Here is a 22,168-nt window from a genome sequence, read left to right as displayed (position 1 = left end):
GTAAAAGTATTAAGAAAGGCTGCAATGCTATCCACCAAATAGGTAATACTGGCTGGCTTTGGGGCTAAGAGGAAGAGACCGAGTTAGGGGGTGAAAGTCAAACAGACTTTCAGTTTTTTCTGTAATCTTCTAATTGATTTCTCCTCCTCTTCGCCGTCATTCTCCTTGCGCAGCGTTCTTACACTACGTGAGTTATATACAAACGAAACCAAAACAACAAAACAGTTTATATTTAGAAGTGCAGTCTCCCTTCCTGAAAAACCTTATCCGGGGTTAATAATTTTCAAGGAGAAAGTAATTACCACTAATTTCATTGGAGAAACTTGTACCCTTTATGTTGTCCAGACAATAGCAAATACCATAAAGATCTATCTTTATTACGTCAACAGTTAGTATCAGTTTGCATAACCCGACCGAACGAGGTGGCTTCCCGTTACTATTTGACAGGTGTATTTACATGACTTGTTTCAGCTCTTCCACACCGTGTAGTTAAAACTAGCACTCAGACAAAATAAACACACTCTCTATATTGCAAGTGCAATGTAAAAAAAAAAGTAAAGCTAAACATATCCATGAAAACAATGCAAATGATGTATGAGATTATCTTCACTACAAACTAGCAAACTACTGGTACCCAGCAACAACTCGAACACACGCCAGCCAGCTGAGGCGACGACCTTGGGCTCCTAGCTGCTCGCGAGGACGAAATCCACGGGAAGAAATGCCTCCTGAGCTCAATTAGGGGTAAAAAGTCGAAATCTCGGACCCCAAGTGGGCGTATCTCTAGGTAGGACGCTTGGCAAAATAACATTTTATTCCGTGTGGGAGTGTAATCAATTGTTATTCCCTTTTCTGTATTCTTCGAATTTCCACTTTTAAATAGGGGCTAGTCTGGGGCGTCAAAAGTATGGGGTTTGAATTCTGCCACCAACGGACTTAGTCAAATCATATCCTCATCAGTGAAACTGGGCTTTAGAAGTTTGAATCTCCGAAGTCCCCGCTGCTTTTAGATTCACGGTAAAACAATCCCGCCTTCCCGCAGGCTTGCCGAAGAAGCATTTTGGCCCTCTCGGCTCACTGTCCGCGCAGCCTCCGGAAGCAATCTAAACTCCGCCCCCTGCACTCTGGACGGCGCGAAAACACAATTGACAAGAAGTCCCTCCGAAGCCCGCGGGTAGGTTCTGTGTTCGGCCTGCTTTCCCCACGGGAGCCCCAGTTCCGATCACTCAGAACTGGAGCGCCGGCCTCAGGGGCACCCCGCGCTCACCGACCGAGCCCGAGGGTCTTCGCTGCCCGCGCTTTCTCACCGCCTCTTCCCGCGTTCTTCTTGGCTGAGCTGGGCCCAGCCTCTGCGACCACCCCGGGCAGTGGGCGCGGGGGAGTCCGAGGCGGACCCCGCGGCCCAGCTCCTCGCTCCTGCTGGAGCCGGCCGCCTCCATGGCCTCCCGACAGGCCGGGCCGGGCCGCGGAAGGTCCTAGGAACCGGGATTCCGGGAAGCAGGGAGCATGGTGGGGGTCTTGGCCATGGCGGCGGCAGCTGCTCCCCCTCCGGTGAAAGACTACGGGAATGAGGTGAGTTTGAATATCTCCGAATGTTGGGTGTGGGTGAAAGGTGATCCCGACTTAGGATCTGTGAGGGGAAAGGAGGGATCTGGTGAGGCCCCAGAGTCTGACATTGTGTGGAACAATTGCTGGGGTGTGTCGTTGCTTAAAGACGTGATAGGTTCCTAGAAACATTGGGATTGTGAGATGTTTGCGGGGACCTTAAGATGCCTAGTAAAGGACTAGTTCCCAGATCCTGAAATGTTTCTGGAACTTGATGTTTTAGTCTTGTGAAATGTTATGGAGGATCCCAGGGTCAAGTCAGGGGTTCATGATAAGGAATCATAGAACTTTAGCGTTGAAAAGAATCTTTAAGTTCTACCTGTCCACCGAATCGCCTGCTCTGGGAATACCGCTTAGATTGTCACTACAGGAATCAAAAAAGGTACGTCATTTAAAAATCACTATCTCATTGTTCTAGGGCTTAAGATACTGCAGTTAGAAGTCCCAGCTTGGCATGCTGTTATTCTCCAGTGTTCATCAAGTTTCAGTGAAATGTACTAAGCAGTTGTTGTTAAGAGATTCTAATGCCATGAAGTAGTGGAGTAGCATCTAAAAGTAGACGGTTGCTATATTTTTACACCTTTTCATTTCAAGCTCGCATCCTAACTGAAGTATGCAAACAGATGTCTTCGAAGTGAGCCAAAATGTATATTCACTTATCTCGCTGGGACTCTTTCTTACTTTTTAGAATTGAGTACTTTTGTCTGCTTGCTAATAGATGTTATGCTGATACTTCTTTGCTGAAAAGGCAGTTGCTCTGCTTGTCTCAGGTGTGAAGAAGGACTTTTGATGCTTGAATTACACCGTTCTTGCTTTTTGTTTGCTCAGTTTTCCAGTCTTTTCATTACACTTTCTGCTTTTGGTGCCCTGCTTAGAGGGCTATTTCACAGTAATGATACTTACTGTTTAGTATTTTAAGGGTAAGGACCTTATACACATTATTTTACTTAATATCAACCCTGTGATGAGGTGTTATTATCTGTATTCTACAGAAGAGAGAAGGTTAAGAAGTAATTAAAAGTAAGTTAGGTTAGAAAAATAAGTTAGAAAATTAACAGTAATTTGCTCAAGGTCCCACACTAGTAGATGTCAGAGCCAGCACTTGAACTTAGATCTGCTTGACTCCAGAGCCTATGGTATTGTGCCTCTGATACGAGCTCACGATAATAATACTAACAACTCATTAACATTTTCTTCTAGTACATTTATCATTTCATTTTCAGATGTAAAATTTTAATCTGTCTGTAATTTATTTTGTCTCATATTTATCCAGAGGGTTAAAATTTGTCCCAGTACTATTTATTAACTACTTCTTTGCCCACTAACTTGAGTGCTACTATTACCATATACCAAATTCTTAAATACACACTTATGTCTCTTTCTGGTTTTCTAATCGGTTCTATTAAGTTGCCTGCCTATTCATGCATCAGTGCTATGCTTTTAATCACGATAGCCTTATAATCCATTTTAATTTTCTAGACGTATAATTCCTTTGCTACTTATCTTCAAAAGAAAAGGTTTTCTTGTTGTTCTGGCAAGTTTTTTCTAACAAATGAACTGAGGAAGTTAAAAATAAAGTTGATGGAGCTTTTTTTTAAGGGTACTAAATAGTATAAGAGGCAGGTGGTAACTCTAAATAGCACACTAAAACACTGAAAAGTCTTATTTGTTTTATTTGTAGTAAATGTCCACGATAATTTTTACTTAATTAGTAAATTTTGGGATCCTAGGCTTGTTCACCATGTACCTGTTTCTTGGAAATAGTTAGAATAATTTCTTTATTTTTAACTAAAACAGGATAAAGGGAATGGAAATAATATTTATAGAGTTCCGAGCATGCATCAGACTTCACATGTTTGTATGTAATATGTTCATTACAAATTCTGTGGGGTGGGTGGTACTATTCAAAGGTTATAGAGTAAACAGAGGCCAACAGTAATTAACACATTTGTACACAAGCATAGGGGGCCTTGAAACTTCTTATTGACGCATAATATATAAAGTACACAAATTATAATTGTATAACTTGATGTGACATTGAGATTTGAATGTAGGTTTAACTTTAAAGCTCTTTTTCTTCCTAATATGTAATGTTTATCAACTAAGGGAGCCTTCCTTTTTTTATCGCATTACATAAAATAATAGATCCATGTTTAGAATTTATGTTGCTTGAAATAAGTGCTTGCTTTCTTCTTTTAAATTGATAGGCAAGCAAGAAGCGAAGGACAGTCGATGACAGGACTTCTTGCAAAACAATCCCCAAATATTTATCACCAATGGGGAAGACTGGAGACAGGGTTTTCTCTCCACCAAAATCCAGTAATATTCTGGATTATTTTAGAAAGACTTTACCCACAAATGAGAAAACTCAGACAGCAAAAAAGTACAAGATAAAGTCATCCACACCATTGCCTGCTGACAGTGACAAAGGCTGTAAAACAGCTTTGGAAATGTCCTCAAATACAGAGAATAAGAAGAGAGGAAAGAGACTTAATTTATCTCATCAACTAAGTCATATTAAAACTGAAAATGAATCTGCAATTGAACTTAACAGTGATGATAGCAAGGAAGACTCCAGTTTAAGTAACAATCTTGTGGAAAGTAGTACTTCTCCTTTACTCTATAAGAAACATGTCGAGGTACTTGCAGAAAGTATTCAAGATACCAAAAAACAATCAAGCACTATGACCTCCAAAGAAAGTTCTAAGAAAGTAAGTCCTAAACAAGAGCCCTCAAAAACTGATCGCAGAAAACTGAGGAAAAGGAAGCACAGAGAGATAATAGATCTATCTGAAAGTTTACCCTTAGCAGAGGAACTAAATCTCCTTAAAAGAGATGGTAATGATAGTAAACAGATAATGCCTTCCCTAACTAATGAAATTGAAAATACTGCAAATGATGCAGAATCTAGAGATAATATAACTAAAACAGCCCAGTTAAATGATAGTACAATAACTGTCTCATATGAGGAATTTTTAAAAAGTCACAACGAAAGTAAAGTAGAACAGGCACCAGACTCTACAGTGTCTATTTGTATTCCTTCTGAAACTGTTGATGATGCAGCCAAAAGTGGTTGTATGACTGACCCAGAAACCTATGAGATTTCCCAACAGGTCCGCTTTAAGACAGTCACTGTTCTTGCACAAGTTCACCCCATCCCCCCAAAAAAGGCAGGGAAAATACCCTCAATTTTCTTGAAACAAAAGCAGGTGGAAATGGAAAATAGTCTGTCTCATCCTGAGAATGAACAGACGATTCAGAAAAGAAAATCTAATGTCGTTATACATGAGGAAGAACTAGAATTGGCAGTGTTGGAAGCTGGAGGTTCTGAAGCTGTGAAACCAAGATGCACTCTAGAAGAAAGACAGCAGTTTATGAAAGCATTTAGGCAGCCAACATCAGTTGCACTTAAACATGGAGTCAAAAAGTCTTCTGATAAGCAGAAAGAGCTCAATGAAAAATCTTTAAATGAGGAAGGAAGAGACAATAATTCTAAAAACATCATGGAAAATCCTAATATCCAAATGCTTTCAAATAATGGCAATTCACAGACACATGCTGATAAAGGAGGTTTTCCTAAGGAGAAAAGTAAAAAGCTGAAGAAAAAGAATAAAAAAATCTTAGATACTGGTGCTATTCCAGGTGAAAATAGAGAGAGAAATAGTCAAGAGAAAGAATCAACTTTTTCCTTTAAAGAGAAACAAAATCAAAAAAGGCTTAGAAGGAGTTTAAGACAAAAGAAAACAGACGTTTTCAAAAACGGCACATTACTTAACAGCAAAAACCTTGTTTGTGAAGGTGCAGCCGATGATGACCCTCCAAAAATTTCCTCTCCGTGTAGCAATGAGTCTCCAAGAAAAACTGGCATACCAGTTAAGGATAAGGTTATACACTCCAAAGCTGAGACTGAAGACAGCTCGGTGTATGTTTCTACACGGAAACAAAGCAGCAGCACACCTGCTACAGTCATCGTTAGAGGTACTGATTCTGAAGACGCACAAGACGATAGTCCAGTAAAAGCTTCCACTCCAAAAGCAGCGAACTTATCAGGGAAGCGTAGCTTATATACGGCGGAATTAATAACAGTATCCTCTGATTCAGAGAGTCCTATTAGGTAAAGTTTTGTTTTGTTCTCAAGTTGTAAATATTCTGCATGTATTATTAGATGTGAAGGAAAATATGTCAAGCACTGAAGAATGTTTTTTCTAGAACACAGCTGATTTATAAGAAAAAGAAAACAGGGTTTCAAAAATGTTGCTTATTTTCCATATTTAATTTAAAGTCAGGCATGATTTCAGAGGAATTGTAGATGTATTTTAGATGAGTTTTAAACTCTTATTTATCATAGTTGTTAATTCCTGGAGAAATATCCTCCAAATATGAATTCTGTGCATTTAACAAACATAAGATTAAAAATAAATCATAGAGCTTTTTTAGGTAAGTTGAGCCATATACTGTGAGGTTTGGCCAGAAAGTTTGTTCAGGTTTTTCCATAAGATGCTACGGGAAACCCGAATGAACTTTTTGGCCAACTCAACATATACTTGCATGTTGGTTCTGGCTACTCTTAGGGGCTAATTTTCTAGAAAGCTTATGATTTATAAAATGAAACTTTATATTTTCTAAGAGTTTAACAATGAGTTTGGCTTACTTTTGAATCAGTAATTTGAAACTAATGGGGGGTGTCTTTTCTCGTTTTCTGTTTCAGAACGGTCGAGAAATTAGAGCCTTAGCTGGTTCCTTTCTGTATTTAATTGAAATTCTTACACATTATAATCATATGAATGTTTGTGAATAGCTTTTTGGTATTTTTTCAGAATGAAATTCACCAGAATTAGTACTCCCAAAAAATCTAAGAAAAAATCTAAGAAAAGGTCTAAGGAATCTGAAGCAGCTGATGAAGATTTTGAGTCTCCGACTAGCAAGGTAATTGAAATATTAGGGTGTCCTGTAAGTAGTATTCTGTTCTGTAAAACGATAACTATTACTATTGGAAGTGATACGCCAAAAGAAGATGCACATACTTCATAGATTGGTTATGTTAACTATAACCCTGTATTATTTTTTGCTATTTCATTCCTCTCGTTAGCTTATTAAGAGCTCAACATATCTTATTGTGAGATGAAAGCAATTGATAAAGACAGTATCGTTTACCTAGAAAAAGTTTTCTTAGTGACAGTTATATTCCAGTCTTTTTCCCTAAGGCTGCTTATGGAAATAGGTGTGACTGAATTTTTTCTATACATTAATGGGGTCTCTCAACCCTGGTACTGTTGGCATTGTGTGCTGGATACTTCTTTGTTGTGGGGAACTGTCTTGTACATGACAGGATGTTTAGCAGTAATCGTGGCCTCTACCCGTGAGATGCCAGTGGCACCCCAACTGCCCTAGCTATGACAACCAAACTACCTCCCGTCATTGCTAAATATCCCCTGGAGGGAAAAATCACCCCCAGTTGAAAACCACTGTCCTAAAGGGAGAGGTTGTATATACAAGAATCGTTTAGCTGATTTTGTAGAGTAAACTGCTTATCCCTCATGATGAGAGAATTGGATTCTCTCCTGGGTGAGTAGGTACACGTGTGTGTGTGTGTGTGTGTGTGTGTGTGTGTGTGTGTGTGTGTGTGTTGAAAAAGCCACCAGGGTGGTTCTGATGGAATCCTTGGGTGAAAGCCACTGCCACAGAAAGTTGGTATCTCTTTTGTTTTTATTTAACAACTCTCTTTTTTTTCCGCCTGGGGGGGTGCTTCTTATCTCACTCTAGGTACTATGCTTGGTACTCTTATCATTAATCTCATAAAGTAAATATTTAACCCTGTTTTGAAGGACAGTGGCGCCAAAGGAGGTGAAAACCTTTTTGAGAGTTGACATGATATATGATGGAATTTAAGCTGGGGATGGGGAAAAGGGATACCAGGGGCTGATAAATAAGGAGAAAGTAGAGAGCTGTCAGGACGGAAGTTCCTGTTTTAGTCAGGAGTAACCAAGTGTGAGCTGGGAGGACAGGCAGCTAGGTCAGAAAGGAGGGTGTTGGAAATGACTGGTTTTTGAGATGATAGGATTATGGTTGATTTTGATTTTCTTCATTTTTCTGTTTTTTGTTTTTCTATAAACATGAACTTTTTAAAACTTTTATCAGAAAAATAACTATTAGGAAAAAAAAAACCAGATTTCAGGTAATAGCAGAACTACATGCCAAAATGCATGTGGATGTTTTTTTCACACATTCACTAAAACATGTCTTTCTTAACTGTTTCAATGATTGAGTCGTTAATTTAAATTTAGCTGGATTATTTTGAATTCTAACTTATCCTAAGGTTCATCAGCCTGTCAGAAATTTTGCTGGGGACTTCCCTGGTGGCACAGTGGTTAAGAATCCACCTGCCAATGCAGGGGACGCGGGTTCGAGCCCTGGTCCGGGAAGATCCCACATGCCGCGGAGCAACTAAGCCCGTGCGCCACAACTACAGAGCCTGCGCTCTAGAGCCCGCAAGCCACAACTACTGAGCCCACGCACCCCAACTACTGAGACCACACACCTAGAGCCTGTGCTGTGCAACAAGGGAAGCCACCACAATGAGAAGCCCGCGCACTGTAATGAAGATCCAACCCTGCCAAAAATCAACCAATCAAATAAATTTATGAAAAGGAAAAAAAAATTTTGCTAACACAACAACAAAAATCTGTCACTCTACTACTATAAAGCAGATCCTTAACATTCCTAACCTCATTATGTATGTTCTGAATATCCATGCCTATTCTTTATTTTATTTTATTTTTATTAAAAAAAATTTTTTTCCGTACCTATTCTTTTTAACGTTTTTAAAAAACATTTTAAAAGTTTTGGGAATTCCCTGTGGGTCCAGTGGTTAGGACCCCGCGCTTCCACTGCGGAGGCACAGGTTCGATCCCTGGTGTGGGAACTAAGATCCTGCATGTCACAAGGAGCAGTGAAAAAAAAAATTTTTTTTAAGTTTTTAAAAACAGCAAACATTTGTTTAAAAGACACAGTAGTAGGGCTTCCCCCGTGGCACAGTGGTTGAGAGTCCACCTGCCGATGCAGGGGACACGGGCTTGTGCCCTGGTCCAGGAAGATCCCACATGCCGTGGAGTGGCTGGGCCCGTGAGCCATGGCAGCTGAGCCTGCGTGTCCAGAGCCTGTGCTCCGCAACGGGAGAGGCCACAACAGTGAGAGGCCTGCGTACCGCAAACAAACAAACAAACCAAAAAAAGACACAGTAGTATATAAATTTAAAAGTGAAAACTTTTAAAAGTTTCTCTTTCCTGTTTAGGTGGAACCCACTTTTTTTTCTTAATTGCTATCTCTTACTTTTTAGAAAGATTCTACTGAACTTTTGAATGCTGCTTATATTATTTATTTATTTGGATTTAATTTTGTTTGTTTGTTTGTTTATTTGACTGCCTTGGGTCTTCATTGCTGTGCGTGGGCTTTCTCTAGTTGTGGCGAGCGGGGTCTACTCTTCATTGCAGTGTGCGGGCTTCTCATTGCGATGGCTTCTCTTGTTGCAGAGCACAGGCTCTAGGTGTTCCAGCTTCAGTAATTTTGTGGCACACAGGCTCTAGAGCACAGGCTCAGTAGTTGGGGTGCATGGGCTTAGTGCTCCACGGCATGTGAGATCTTCCCGTACCAGAGATTGAACCCGTGTCCCCTGCATTAGCAGGTGGATTCTTAAGCACTGTGCCACCAGGGAGGTCCCCAGGGGGAACCCTCTTTTAATAGTTACAAGTTCATCTGTCCAGACTCTTTCCTCTCCTTAAATATTTATATGTCATTTTTAAAAGGGATCATATAATGTGAACTCTTTTGCAGCTTGCTTGCTATGTGTTTTTAATCCAAATGTAAAAACCTGTAGAACTCAGAATATGGCAAATACATTATCTGGAAGATAATATTTAAATGCACAAGATCCCTTAGTACATCAGTGGTAGAGCCAGGCCTGAAGGCCAGACTTTATTCTTATCAGTGCTCTTTTCCATACCTACTACCTTTTCAGCCTCTCTCCAAAGGATTCAGCCTAAAAGTGACTAAAATCAAAGAATAGATGCCATGAAGATAATGGGGAAATAGCCAATAATTCAAACTGTACAGACATCTATTTGTTTGTTTGTTTGTTTTGGCTTCACCACGCAGCATGTGGAACTTCGCTGACTAGGGATTGTACCCATGCCCCCTGCACTGGAAGCATGGAGTCTTAACCACTGTACCACCGGGGAAGTCCCCAGACATGTATTTAAAAAATTTTTTTTATATACAGACATTTAATATGGATATCTTTTTGGGTATTTTTCACAAATGTAATTATATTTATCTGAATAGGTTTCAAGCAAGAAATAAAGGCAAACTAAGTATAATTAGACACATTTTAATTTCATTTCCTTGGTAAGATTTGAATAACCATTTTTCTGGTCTTTTATTTAGTGTGATCTGTGGTTATATTTTTCTATTATATATGTACTTAGTGGACTTCATTTTTTAGTGCAGTTTTAGGTTCACAGCAAAATTGAGCAAAAGGTATAGATTTCCCATATACCCAGCGCTGTCACACATGCATAGCCTCCCCATAATCAATATCAAAATAGTACACTTGTTATAATTGATGAACGTACATTGACACATCACCCAGTGTCTGTAGTTTAAATTAAGGTTCACTCTTTTTTAAAAAAATAAATTTATTTATTTATTTAATTTTGGGTTCATTGGGTCTTCGCTGTTGCACGCGGGTTTTCTCTAGCTGCTGAGAGCGGGGGCTACTGTTCGTTGCGGTGCACAGGCTTCTCATTGTGGTGGCTTCTCTTGTTGCAGAGCACAGGCTCTAGGCGCATGGGCTTCAGTAGCTGTGGCACACAGGCTTCAATAGTTGTGGCTCACGGGAGATAGAGCACAGGCTCAGTAGTTGTGGCGCACGGGCTTAGTTGCTCCGCGGCATGTGGGATCTTCCCGGACCAGGGCTCGAACCCGTGTCCCCTGCATTGGCAGGCGCATTCTTAACCACTGCGCCACCAGGGAAGCCCCAAGGTTCACTCTTGGTATTGTACATTCTGTGGGTTTAGACAAATGTAAAATGACATGTATCCACTAGTATAGTACTATACAGAGTAGTGTCACTGCCTTAAAAATCCTCTGTTCTCTGCCTATTCATCCCTTCCTTTTTCCCTGGCAACTACTGATCTTTTTACTGTCGTTAAAGGTTTGCCTTTTCTGTTTTTTTCTATTATTAAATATAAAATATTTGCCAGTAACCTAAAGTATTATTTCATATTTGTGTTTAGGTAAGCAGTGCTTCAAAAAATGTATCCAAAGCAAAACAATTGATTGAAAAAGCAAAAGCTTTACACATTAGTAGGTCAAAAGCTACTGAAGAAATAGTGACACCTTTAAGGCGTTCGTCCAGACATCAGACGCTCCCTGAAAGGTCAGAAACAGAAGTAAGTATTACAAATATTTATTCATAAATTCTGTGCTGTTTTTCTGTTTGAAATGGGAGAAGGAAACTGTTATAAAATTATAAGGTAGAATTGTAGGAAGCCCTGAGGTGGTAGAAAAATATCATTTTCCATTCTCTTTTCAAAGGCTTTGGCTCTCTTTTGCCTACAGAATACACTCTGAATCCTTATCAAGTCATTCAAGATCCTTCTTAGGCTGAACTAGCTCCTCCTTTTCCTCAAAACAACCCCCCTTCCTCAAACACACACTTTTTGCTCTGTCATACTAAATTATTCGTTTTGCCCCAAAGGCTGCAATTTTTACTTTTTTCAGTTTGTAGTTTCATAGTAAAATGTATATTAGGTACTCTCTTCTACCTGAGGAATTCCTATTCAGAGATTAAGATCCTGCTAAATTATGCCACCATCTCTCTCTCTTTTTTAAAAAAATATAATAACATGATTTATTTAAAGTGTGCAATTCAGTCGCTTTTAGTATATTCACAGAGTTGTGCATTCATCACCACAGTCAGTTTTAGAATATTTCATTGCCCCCAAAAGAACCCTCATTCTCCTTAGCTGTCACCTTCCTATCTCCCCTCCCCCAGCCCTAGCCAAACACTAATCCACTTTCTGTCTCTATAGATTTGCATATTCTGGACATTTAATACAAATGGTATCCTACCATATGTGTCCTTTGTATCTGGCTTCTGTCATTTAGCATAATGTTTTAAAGGTTCTTCCATGTTGTAGAATCAGTATCTTGTTTCTTTTTATTACCAAATAACACCCCATTGTATGGAAATACCACATTTGATTTACCCATTCATCAGTTGATGGACATTTGGGTTGTTTCCACTTTTCGGCTATGAAAAATGCTGTGAATAATTGACTACGTCCTCTTGAAAGCTTTGCTGATGTCTTCAAGACAAATAGTTTCCTTCCCTATATGTACTTTAATTTACTTTCATGGGGTTTTTTTTTTTGTATTTAGTCAGTATTACTTTCACTATACTGTATTATAACTAAACTTTTTAAAAATAAATTTATTTATTTATTCATTTATTTTTGTCTGCTTTGGGTCTTCAGTGCTGTGCATGGGCTTTCTTTAGTTGTGGTGAGCGGGGGCTACTCTTCGTTACCATGCACAGGCTTTCTTAATTGTGGTGAGCAGGGGGCTACTCTTCATTGTGGTGTGCGGGCTTCTCATTGCGGTGGCTTCTCTTGTTGTGGAGCACAGGCTCTAGGCATGCGGGCTTCAGTAGTTGTGGCATGTGGGCTCAGCAGTTGCAGCTCGCGGGCTCTAGAGCACAGGCTCAGTAGTTGTGGTGCATGGGCTTAGCTGCTCTGCGGGCATGTGGGATCTTACTGGACCAGGGCTCGAACCTGTGTCCCCTTCATTGGCAGGCAGATTCTTAACCACTGCACCACCAGGGAAGCTCACTAGTTAAACGATTTACTCACAGATTAGCTCTCCTTCTGTCCCCTAAACCCTGGTGTAAACTTGACACCAACTCTAGAGTTTCACTTTTTTGTGTGTTCCCAGTGCCTGCTGTATTGCCTAACACATAGTAGATGCTCTATAGATGTATGCTGACCACATGAGAACTTACCAGACTTCATCTAATACATATCTAGGATGTATAGTTCTGAAAGGGATTAGCTATAATTTTTATAGCTTGGTTGTATTGATTCTTTTATCTGCAATTTAGTCTGTTCATTGCTTCTTTAAAAAAGAAAACCCATGGTCATAATAAATCCACTCTTTGATCACATGAACTTGTATGATATAAGCACAGACTATTGCCATTCATATCCTGTGTTTTCCGTGTTAGTTTCTGACAGGGAGATGTATGGAGTTGCTAATGTGATTATCTTGTCATGGCTTCTAGCACTGTAATGCTTTTAAAATTTTAATAACATTAATTGTATGTTATTAAAAAATTTTTTTCTTATTCTGTCTTAGGACTCTGTAATAACAGGTTCAAGTCCTACTCCTTTAAAGCATCCTGAGAAAAATCAGAAGAAACTTCAGTGTCTGAATGATGTGTTAGGAAAAAAACTTAACAAGACTCCTAAAAATGTCCCTGGTAATCAGATTTGATAACTTGATTATGAACATTAGAATGTTTTGGGGGGATTATATTGTTCTGAATTTTAATTTTATCTCATTTTGATTTAATCTCTTGTCCTATAAAATATAACCTTTTAATTATATTAAATATTTCTATTTTAATGAGTAAATGAGTAAAGTTATAATGTAATGAAGAGTTTTACAATAGGTAACTGAGTGTATTTTAAGTGATTGCGTTTCTTTGTATCTATTTAGCCTCAGTTAACTTAGTGGTTCCCAAAGCTGACTGATTATCAAAATCATCTGGTAAATTAAAAAAATTTTTAAATCCTTAGGTCCTTCCCTAGACATACTGACTGAGAATCTCCAGAGGTGGATTGTGGGAATCTGTAGTTTAAAAAGAAGCTCCCCAAGAGATTCTGATATTGATTTTGCCAGGTTGAGCGATCAGCTCATTATAGAAAATTTTTTAATTAAAAATTTTTTTTTAAGTTTTAAAAGTAGCTAGAGGTAAGTGGAGATGATGAACCTTGATACTAACCTAAGCATTTATTTTTCTAAGGAAAAGTGAAAGTCGCGCCTTTATTTCTTACTAGAAAGGCTCAGAAAACAGCTGATCCTGTCCTTGGTTTTGATGAAAGCAGGTCAGTCTGATACAAATTTTAAAATGTCAAAATATTTCATGGAATGTATTTTGCATTCATTTACTTTGATGAGAAAGCATTTATCATTTGAAGCTTTGATAAATCCATTTTAATAGATGACAATATTGACAATGCTACAACTGCAATTTGAAGATCTTGGTCTTTTGCAAACATTTTGTGTCCATCTCTAGACAAAACAGTGGGAAAATAAGCAAACCAAAAATAGCAAAAAGCTGGTTTATGAACTTGTTCAGTAAATATTTAAATACCTACTATGTAGCAGGTGCTGTTTTTGATACTAGGAATATCATGGGGAATAAGACACATTCCCTGTCCTCAGGAGGCTTATACCCTAGAGGAAAGACAATCTCTGATTAAACGTTAATTGGGCCAACAAATGAAAAATTGCAGTGTGCTAAGAAGGAGAGGTACAAAGGTCTATTAAAAGTTTGTTGGGGCTTCCCTGGTGGCGCAGTGGTTGAGCGTCTGCCTGCCGATGCAGGCGACGCGGGTTCGTGCCCCGGTCTGGGAAGATCCCACATGCCGCGGAGCGGCTGGGCTTGTGAGCCATGGCCGCTGAGCTTGCGCGTCTGGAGGCTGCGCGTCTGGAGCGGGAGAGGCCACAACAGTGAGAGGCCCGCAAAAAATAAATAAATAAATAAATAAATAAGGAAAAAAAAAAAAAAAAAAGTTTGTTGAGTCGATTTGGTCTGGTCAAGCAAGGATTTTCTGAGGAAATGACATCTGAACTGAAGGATGAGCAGGAGTTCATCAGGAGGTGGAGCAGTGTTCCAGCCAGAGGGCCCATCTGCAGAGTCCCTGTGGCTGGAAGGAGCATGGTAAACACAGGAGGTTGAAGGAATGCCAGTGTGACTTGAGCAGAAACAGCACGGGTGAGAGAAATGAGATTATGCTGGAGAGGTGGCTGCCAGCCCATGTGGGTAGGGCCCTTAGGCCATATGGAAGAATTTTGTCACTATGCTAAGAGCAATGAGAAGCAATCAGAGGGTTTTAAACAGGAGTATGGACATAAACATTTGGATTTTGAAAGTTTAATTTGACTGCTGGATTAATTTGGCTCTTGTACAGAGAATGGGATGGAGGAGGGATTAGAGTGGATGCAAGGGTTTGGGTGTGAGATGATGGAGGTGTGGACTCAGGTGCTGGAGATGACGTATGAAAAGATTTTAGGAGATAAATTTAAGAACCCTTGCTGATTAATTAGACATGGGGGCTGGGGGTGGGAGAGACAAAGGTAGGAGGGTGACACTTAAGTTCTGGTCTGTGCCAGTGGATGGCATGATGGAAGAAGACCAGGTTTAGGGACATGAGTTCAGGTTATTTTTTTTTTCCTGTTTCAGTTTTATTGAGGAATAATTACGTATTGTTTAGTGCACAAATCTTAAGCATACAGTTTTGATTAGTACACTATATCAAGATATAACATCTTTCTTTTACTCCCTAATGGTTACTTACTCTTTCTGTGTATCACCACCACAACAAAAGGTTACCACTATTCTGATTTCTATTACCATCAATTAGTTTGACTTCTGTTGCCATGGGTTAGTCTTGTCTGTTTTAGAACTTCACGTAAACTTTATATATTCATATATATATTGTTTTGTGCCTAACTGCTCTTGCTCAGTACACACATATTTTTTAAAATCAACTTTATTCAGGTATAATGTACATACAATCATATGCACCCATATTAAGTAAACAGTTTGAGGTTTAACAAATGTACACATCTGTGTGATCGCCACCACAATAGAGAACATTTCATCACCCTCAAAAATTCCCTTTTGCCTCTTTGCAGTTCATCCCTGCCTTCCACTCCCAATGCCATGCAACCTGTGATCTGCTTTCTGTTGGTATAGATTAGTTTGCCTTTTCTAGAATTTCATAGAAGTCATACAGGAGGTACACTTTTGTCTCTGGCTTCTTTCAGTCAAAGAATATCAGTAGTCTATTCTTTTTTATTGCCAAATAGTATTCCTTATACGAATATATTTACCACAATTTATTCTTTTATTGGTGGCCATTTGGGTTGTTTCCAGTATTTACCCATTTACTCATGGATTCCTGTTTTATTCTCTGGGTTTTAATCCATTAATAATTTTAAGGCTCAAATTGCTTCTAATTTGGCCATTGGAAGCCCTTCAGCTTGGTTTCTTTGCCCCTTTGACACATACTCATCATTTATAGAGCATTTCTTACTTTTTTGAACACAAAGATATTCCAGGCTCATCTTTTATTTGCCCTGCCCCAGCTCTGTAATTAGCCTCTTCTGCAAGGAGCCCTGGTTCCTTTTAGTGGAGGTGCTTATTTTACCTAATGCTCCTGAGGTATCAGTGCTTCTAGGCTTTCTCAACAGATAAAGCTAGGAAGTACACACACACACACCCAGAACTATTTCTAACTGTGTATATAATATATGTGTGTGTGTATATATATATATTTTTTTCCCCGGTACGCGGGCCTCACTGTTGTGGCCTGTCCCGTCGCGGAGCACAGGCTCCGAACGCGCAGGCTCAGCAGCCATGGCTCACGGGCCTAGCCGCTCCGTGGCATGTGGGATCTTCCCGGACTGGGGCACGAACCTGTGTCTCCTGCATCGGCAGGCGGACTCTCAGCCACTGCGCCAGCAGGGAAGCCCTGTGTGTATATTTTTTATTAGTACCTTGTACCCCCTCCTTAAAGTTTACCTTCTGCTCTAGGCACATACTAATATAACTACTTCACCCATCTTTTCGTCCGTCCCTCCAATTAATAGTCGAAAAGGTACACCTCCTCTTTTCTGAGATTAATTTCTTCAGTCTGGCTTTAGATCTCATCTTTTCTTCATTTCTCTCAAATGGGAAAGGAATAGAAATTTTTGAAGCCTCTTCTTAATTACCAACCCAAATTTCAGTTTGCAGAGAATATTACAGTCCTCACTCTATATATGGCAGGCTAGGAAGGGTGTATAAGCCGTGACACACCAGCACCATGCTCTCTCTCCCCTCAGCCACTCCATCATGCCATCCTCCTCTACCCTTTCACCACCCTCCCGCTAAAGTCAAGATTCTTATGATTAGCAATACAAGATAAGCCAGGTGAAACTGAGACATCAATAATAAGGGCCTTAAGGTTCCTGCTATTGTATTGGAAACAATATTACCTTAGAAGTCCTTGTGTTAACTTTTAGAAATGTGGCATTGATTTTGTTTTCTGATTATAATATAAATGTATGTTTAAAAAAAAAAAGGAAGACAAAGACATTTTGGTGGATGTCCTTCAAGACATTATTTTCTGTATATACTTATTTTAATTTTTTTTTAACACTGAAAGACTTTCGTTTTTACGATAAGCAGAAAAAGAATTTGACCAGCTAACATCTCAGGTAGCTGATTAAATTTTTTCAAATAAAATTAAGAAGTATTTATTGTATAGTTAGTTTATTTTTTTAAGTGTTTATAACCTTAGCTCTCCTTTTCTCACATCATTTTCTTAAAAGTCAAGATGCAACTGAGAAGCCTCAGGATTGTGATGTGCAGTTTAAAGCAAAGCGTGACTTTCTAATGAGTGGTTTGCCAGATTTGTTGAAACGACAAATTGCAAAGAAAGCTGCTGCGTTAGATGTGTACAATGCAGTGAGTACCAGTTTCCAGAGCGTCGTTCATGTTCAGCAAAAAGATGATGGTGAGTTTATTACTATGAAATATTTTAAAATGTTAGTAGTAATAGGAAACCATGTAAGTTGGTTTAAGGTGAGACAAAGGTTTAGGTATAATTCTTATGGGGATTTTTGTGGGAATTTAGTGTTTTATCCTCTCTTCTTCAGCCTTGGACTGAGGAAGGGGGTGGGGCAAGAAAGCCAAAGGCATCCTCAGCCCTTACCCCTGATGCCAGGGGAGGGCAGGCACATGCGTGGGCCCTTAAGTGAATGCTGTCCAGACAGGCGCTGTGTTCTAAAAGGAAGGCCGTTCCCTTCTGAAATCATAGCCTGTGTGTGAACAGATCATCTTTAAGAATTTGTCAGAGGAGCTCCAGCCCTGTCTTTGTCCAGTCTGCTGTTCACTGTTCAAGGGAAATCTGTTTGCCTCCTTTCCAGAACAGCTTGTGCTGTTTAGTACCACAGAAGTATCTGTGGGCTATATCCTGACATTGGTAACAGGGAGCTCCATTGGAGCAACAGTGCTCCATTGTTCTAGTTCAGTCTTTCCTCACATGCACCATGCACGAGAGCGAGCTGTTTGCCCAAGCCTTGTAAGGTGGTGTTAGCTTGATCCTGAGCTCTTTGGATCCAAGTGCTATGGCAACCACAGTCCTACTTTACTTATGTAGTTGTTTTTTTTTTGTTTGTTTGTTTGTTTGTTTTGCGTTACATGGGCCTCTCACTGTTGTGGCCTCTCCCATTGCGGAGCACAGGCTCCGGACGCGCAGGCTCAACGGCCATGGCTCACGGGCCCAGCCACTCTGCGGCATGTGGGATCTTCCCAGACCGGGGCACGAACCCGTGTCCCCTGAATCGGCAGGCGGACTCTCAACCACTGCGCCACCAGGGAAGCCCACTTATGTAGTTTTTAATTACTGATAATGTACAAAGCCTTCTATCTTTGCTTTGTTGTTGTTCCTACCTAGAGTTTTTTTGTCAGCACAAAAACAGTTATATTCTTCTCAGCTGGCTTTGCGGTTTGGTTTGGTCTATTCCCTCTACTCATGAAATGTTCACTATGTTCTGTTCTCCTTTCTTTTCCTTTTATGTGTCTGACCTTGATAGTTGGTTTTTTTTTAACGATTTTTTTTTTAACCCACATTTGTTTATTTATTTATTTTTGTTGTGTTGGGTCTTCGTTTCTGTGCGAGGGCTTTCTCTAGTTGTGGCAAGCGGGGGCCACTCTTCATCGCAGTGCGCGGGCCTCTCACTATCGCGGCCTCTCTTGTTGCGGCGCACAGGCTCCAGACGCGCAGGCTCAGTAGTTGTGGCTCACGGGCCTAGTTGCTCCATGGCATGTGGGATCTTCCCAGACCAGGGCTCGAACCCGTGTCCCCTGCATTAGCAGGCATATTCTCAACCACTGCGCCACCAGGGAAGCCCATGACCTTGATAGTTTTTGAGTTTTGGTTAGCCTCTCTTTTTTGGGGAACTTCCCAGTCAGTCTTTCTAGTAATATTCCACTTTTCTTTTCCTCTTTTTTTTTTTTTTTTTGTGGTACGCGGGCCTCTCACTGTTGTGGCCTCTCCCGCTACGGAGCACAGGCTCCAGACGCGCAGGCTCAGCGGCCATGGCTCACGGGCCCAGCCGCTCCGCGGCACGTGGGATCCTCCCGGACTGGGGCACGAACCCGTGTCCCCTGCTTCGGCAGGCGGACTCTCAACCACTGCGCCACCAGGGAAGCCCCCACTTTTCTTTTTTCCCAGTTCTTTCACTGGCCATTCTCTTGATGCAGTCTTTCTTGTTACTTTTACTAGTTCCGTTTTTTTACATATTTATTTATTTAATTTTCTTTTTTGCTGCGTCGGGTCTTAGTTGCAGCACACGGTATCTTCGTTGTGGCGCGTGGGCTCCTCGTTGCGGCGTGCGGGCTTCCCTCTCACTGTGGCGTGTGGGCTCCAGAGCACATAGGCTCTGTAGTTGTGGTGCGGTGGGCTGCCGACTGTGTGGGCTCTGTAGTTTGCGCATGCAGACACTCTGGTTGAGGCGTGCGAGCTCAGTAGTTGTGGTGCGTGGGCTTACTTGCCCTGAAGCATGTGGGATCTTAGTTCCCCGACCAGGGATCGAACCTGCATCCTCTGCATTGGACGGTGGATTCTTAACCACTGGACCACCAGGGAAGTCCCTAGTTCAGTTTTATAAAGCATTTTCTAATAGTACATTCAATTACAGAAGTTAGTTACGCTTTTCCTTAGGATCATGCCCACGCTCACCTAGTAACAGAATCTGGATTTCAGGATGCTAACTGCCCCTGAAATTTTTAACCTGATTTGCAAGGTTGATTTAAAAAGAAACGAAAATATGCTAATATTTGCTTATTTTTAACACTTGGGAGGGAAGACTGGGTCATTTTTATGGCTTGTGTTTGCTGGAGGTGAGGGTATTGTTCCCTGTGCACTCATTTGAGTTTTGGTACTTTTGTGTTCACTGTATAGCTGTTGTCGAGTCTTCTCATGTGTATTTAGTTGGTATTTGATAAGTGGACAAGGATATGACTGAAGGTAATTAACATGATTTTTCTCTTTTCCTTTAGGGTGCCATTTGTGGCATTTGAAACCACCCACTTGTCCTCTCTTAACTAAACTTAAAGAACTGAACACTAAAGTAATAGATCTCTCAAAATGTGTCATGGCTCTTGGTGAATTTTCAACATTGAGTTCAAATTCAACAAGTAATAATTCTGCTGCTGTGGTAAGTGTGAGAACGGTCATCCATTGTAGGAAGTTCCCTTCATATCTTTCAGAGGGAAAAAATTTTGGATATTTACTGTTGTGGCCTAAAATTCATCTCTTCCTAGAGTCCAATTTTAAAAAATAAATCCCAATTGAAGTACATATCTGTTTTAAATACTCCTAGAGCTTTAAAAACATACTAAGAGTTAATGATAGCCAGTTTCAAAAGAATATTAGATTATATAGCACATTTAGATACTTTATCCGCCAGAATTATAATCTAATAAATGTGTAAAATACAATTCGTTGAAAAGAAAGAACAATAAAAATATGAACTAAGGGACTTCCCTGGTGGCACAGTGGATAAGACTCCGCGCTTCCAATGCAAGGGGCCTGTGTTCGATCCCTGGTCAGGGAACTGGATCCCACATGCATGCTGCAACTAAGAGTTCACATGCCACAACTAAGGAGCCCTCGAGCCGCAACTAAGGAGGCCATGAGCCGCAAATAAGGAGCCTTCCTGCAGCAACTAAGATCTGGTGCAACCAAATAAATAAACAAACAAACAAACAAAAATGAACCAAGTCCTTCTGAAGCTGTGCAAATGCAGCTTTGCCATCGAGATTGTATTTAGTGACTAAAGCTAATCCTACAATGACATAGACTTATAGTCAGAAAGTAGTTGGTAGTATTCTGATTAAGATTAATGGACAATGTGGGTTTAATTGAGCATTTTATTCTTCATTGCAGTTTGTGGGGAGAAGGAAGGTTTTGACTGAAGAAGTACGAAATCTTTTGCTGGAGGAAATTAGGTGGTCAAATCCCGAGTTTTCTTTGAGGAAATACTTCCCTTTGCTTCTAAAAAAGCGAACTGAGCACCAGGCACTTTCCAAGTGTCATCGTAAACAAGGTTAGTGATAATTACTATTTCTGTTAACATTTCAGTTTTGAAAACACTAAGCTTAGCCATTGACTCTTGGAAGTGGTCACCATTGAGAGAACATTGCTTATGGTTGATAGGGAGAGCTGTTCAATTAAATTCAAGCAACTTGTGTGATACAGTGTTAGCCCCTGCCAGCTTCCAGTGTTGGCAACCCAAAGACAGCTTTAATTATGTTAAAATACTAATAATTTATTTAAGGAAAGCCTTATTAGATGAGGTAGTTTATATAGCCCATACAAAAGGCATCTAAATAACAAGATATCCAGCTTGCTTTCAGTATGCCACATTTGATTCTTGCGTTTTCATTTTATAGATAAGGCTATTGGATATTTTGAAGTGGTATTAAGATTATTGGGTATTAAAATTTGTTTTTTGTTGATTAATAAGCACATGCATTTCAATAATTCCCCAAATAGAAAGCCCAAAACTAGAGCCCGACGTCAGTCGAAAAGAAACCAAAAGGAAACGAGTGGAAATGGAAAATCATAAATCCAAAAGAAAGAAACCAAATGAGTATTCACAAAGTCCAAAAAAGATAAGTGGGAAACTAGAAGAACTTGACAAAAGAAACAACTCCAGCGGGATAAAGCTAGATTCTTCCAAAGGTTTATTTCCTAAAACATCCAGGAAGAAACGAACAGCTTTGAGTACAAGGTGTAAAGTGGAAACAGAAGCCGTAGAAGATTCTGATATTCTGATAATAGATGGTGACAAGTCTACATCAGAAGTATCTTCTATTCCAGGTGAATTAGACTTTCTCCCTGTGGTCCTAGAGGTTTTTTGTTTGTTTTTAACTTCTCATTTTCCCCCGTCTCTTAATATATGCTCACTGCAACATTTAAACAAAATGAGAAGTGGAAGCCTCACTGATTAGAGTCTTCCAGATAACCACGTTTAACAGATGGCTGTTTGATCTTTGATTTTTCTGTGCTTCCCTAAATACATATGCTTTCTTAAAAACCGGGAGACTTCCCTGGTGGTCCAGTGGTTAAGACGCCACGCTCGCAATGCAGGGGGCCCGGGTTCAATCCCTGGTCAGGGAACTAGATCCTGCCTGCTGCAACTAAAGATCCTACATGCCGCAACTAAA

At 40.2% G+C, this 22,168-nt stretch overlaps 1 protein-coding gene across 4 annotated transcripts in view; it reads left to right on the top strand.

The window, feature by feature from the left end:
• The first annotated feature begins 414 nt into the window (after positions 1-414).
• The window catches only part of LOC308606759 (ATPase family AAA domain-containing protein 5-like), a 36,713-nt gene continuing 14,959 nt past the window's right edge, over positions 415-22,168 (top strand). For 3 of the 4 annotated variants that reach the window (XM_081218056.1, XM_081218055.1, XM_081218058.1), the window contains exons 1-10: positions 1,191-1,572; positions 3,813-5,719; positions 6,423-6,531; positions 10,896-11,051; positions 13,015-13,138; positions 13,685-13,766; positions 17,263-17,447; positions 19,997-20,154; positions 20,886-21,045; positions 21,495-21,821. In XM_081218056.1, coding sequence (XP_081074182.1) covers positions 1,507-1,572; positions 3,813-5,719; positions 6,423-6,531; positions 10,896-11,051; positions 13,015-13,138; positions 13,685-13,766; positions 17,263-17,447; positions 19,997-20,154; positions 20,886-21,045; positions 21,495-21,821 — 3,274 coding nt within the window. In that variant the 5' untranslated portion in view covers positions 1,191-1,506. The other variant, XM_081218057.1, reaches the window with a different exon arrangement.

Source organism: Mesoplodon bidens (genome assembly GCF_964165515.1).
Source record: "Mesoplodon bidens genome assembly, chromosome: 19".
NCBI lineage: Eukaryota > Metazoa > Chordata > Mammalia > Artiodactyla > Ziphiidae > Mesoplodon > Mesoplodon bidens.
The sequence above is the reverse complement of the archived record's forward strand: the minus strand, read 5'-3'. Positions and strand labels throughout refer to the sequence as shown.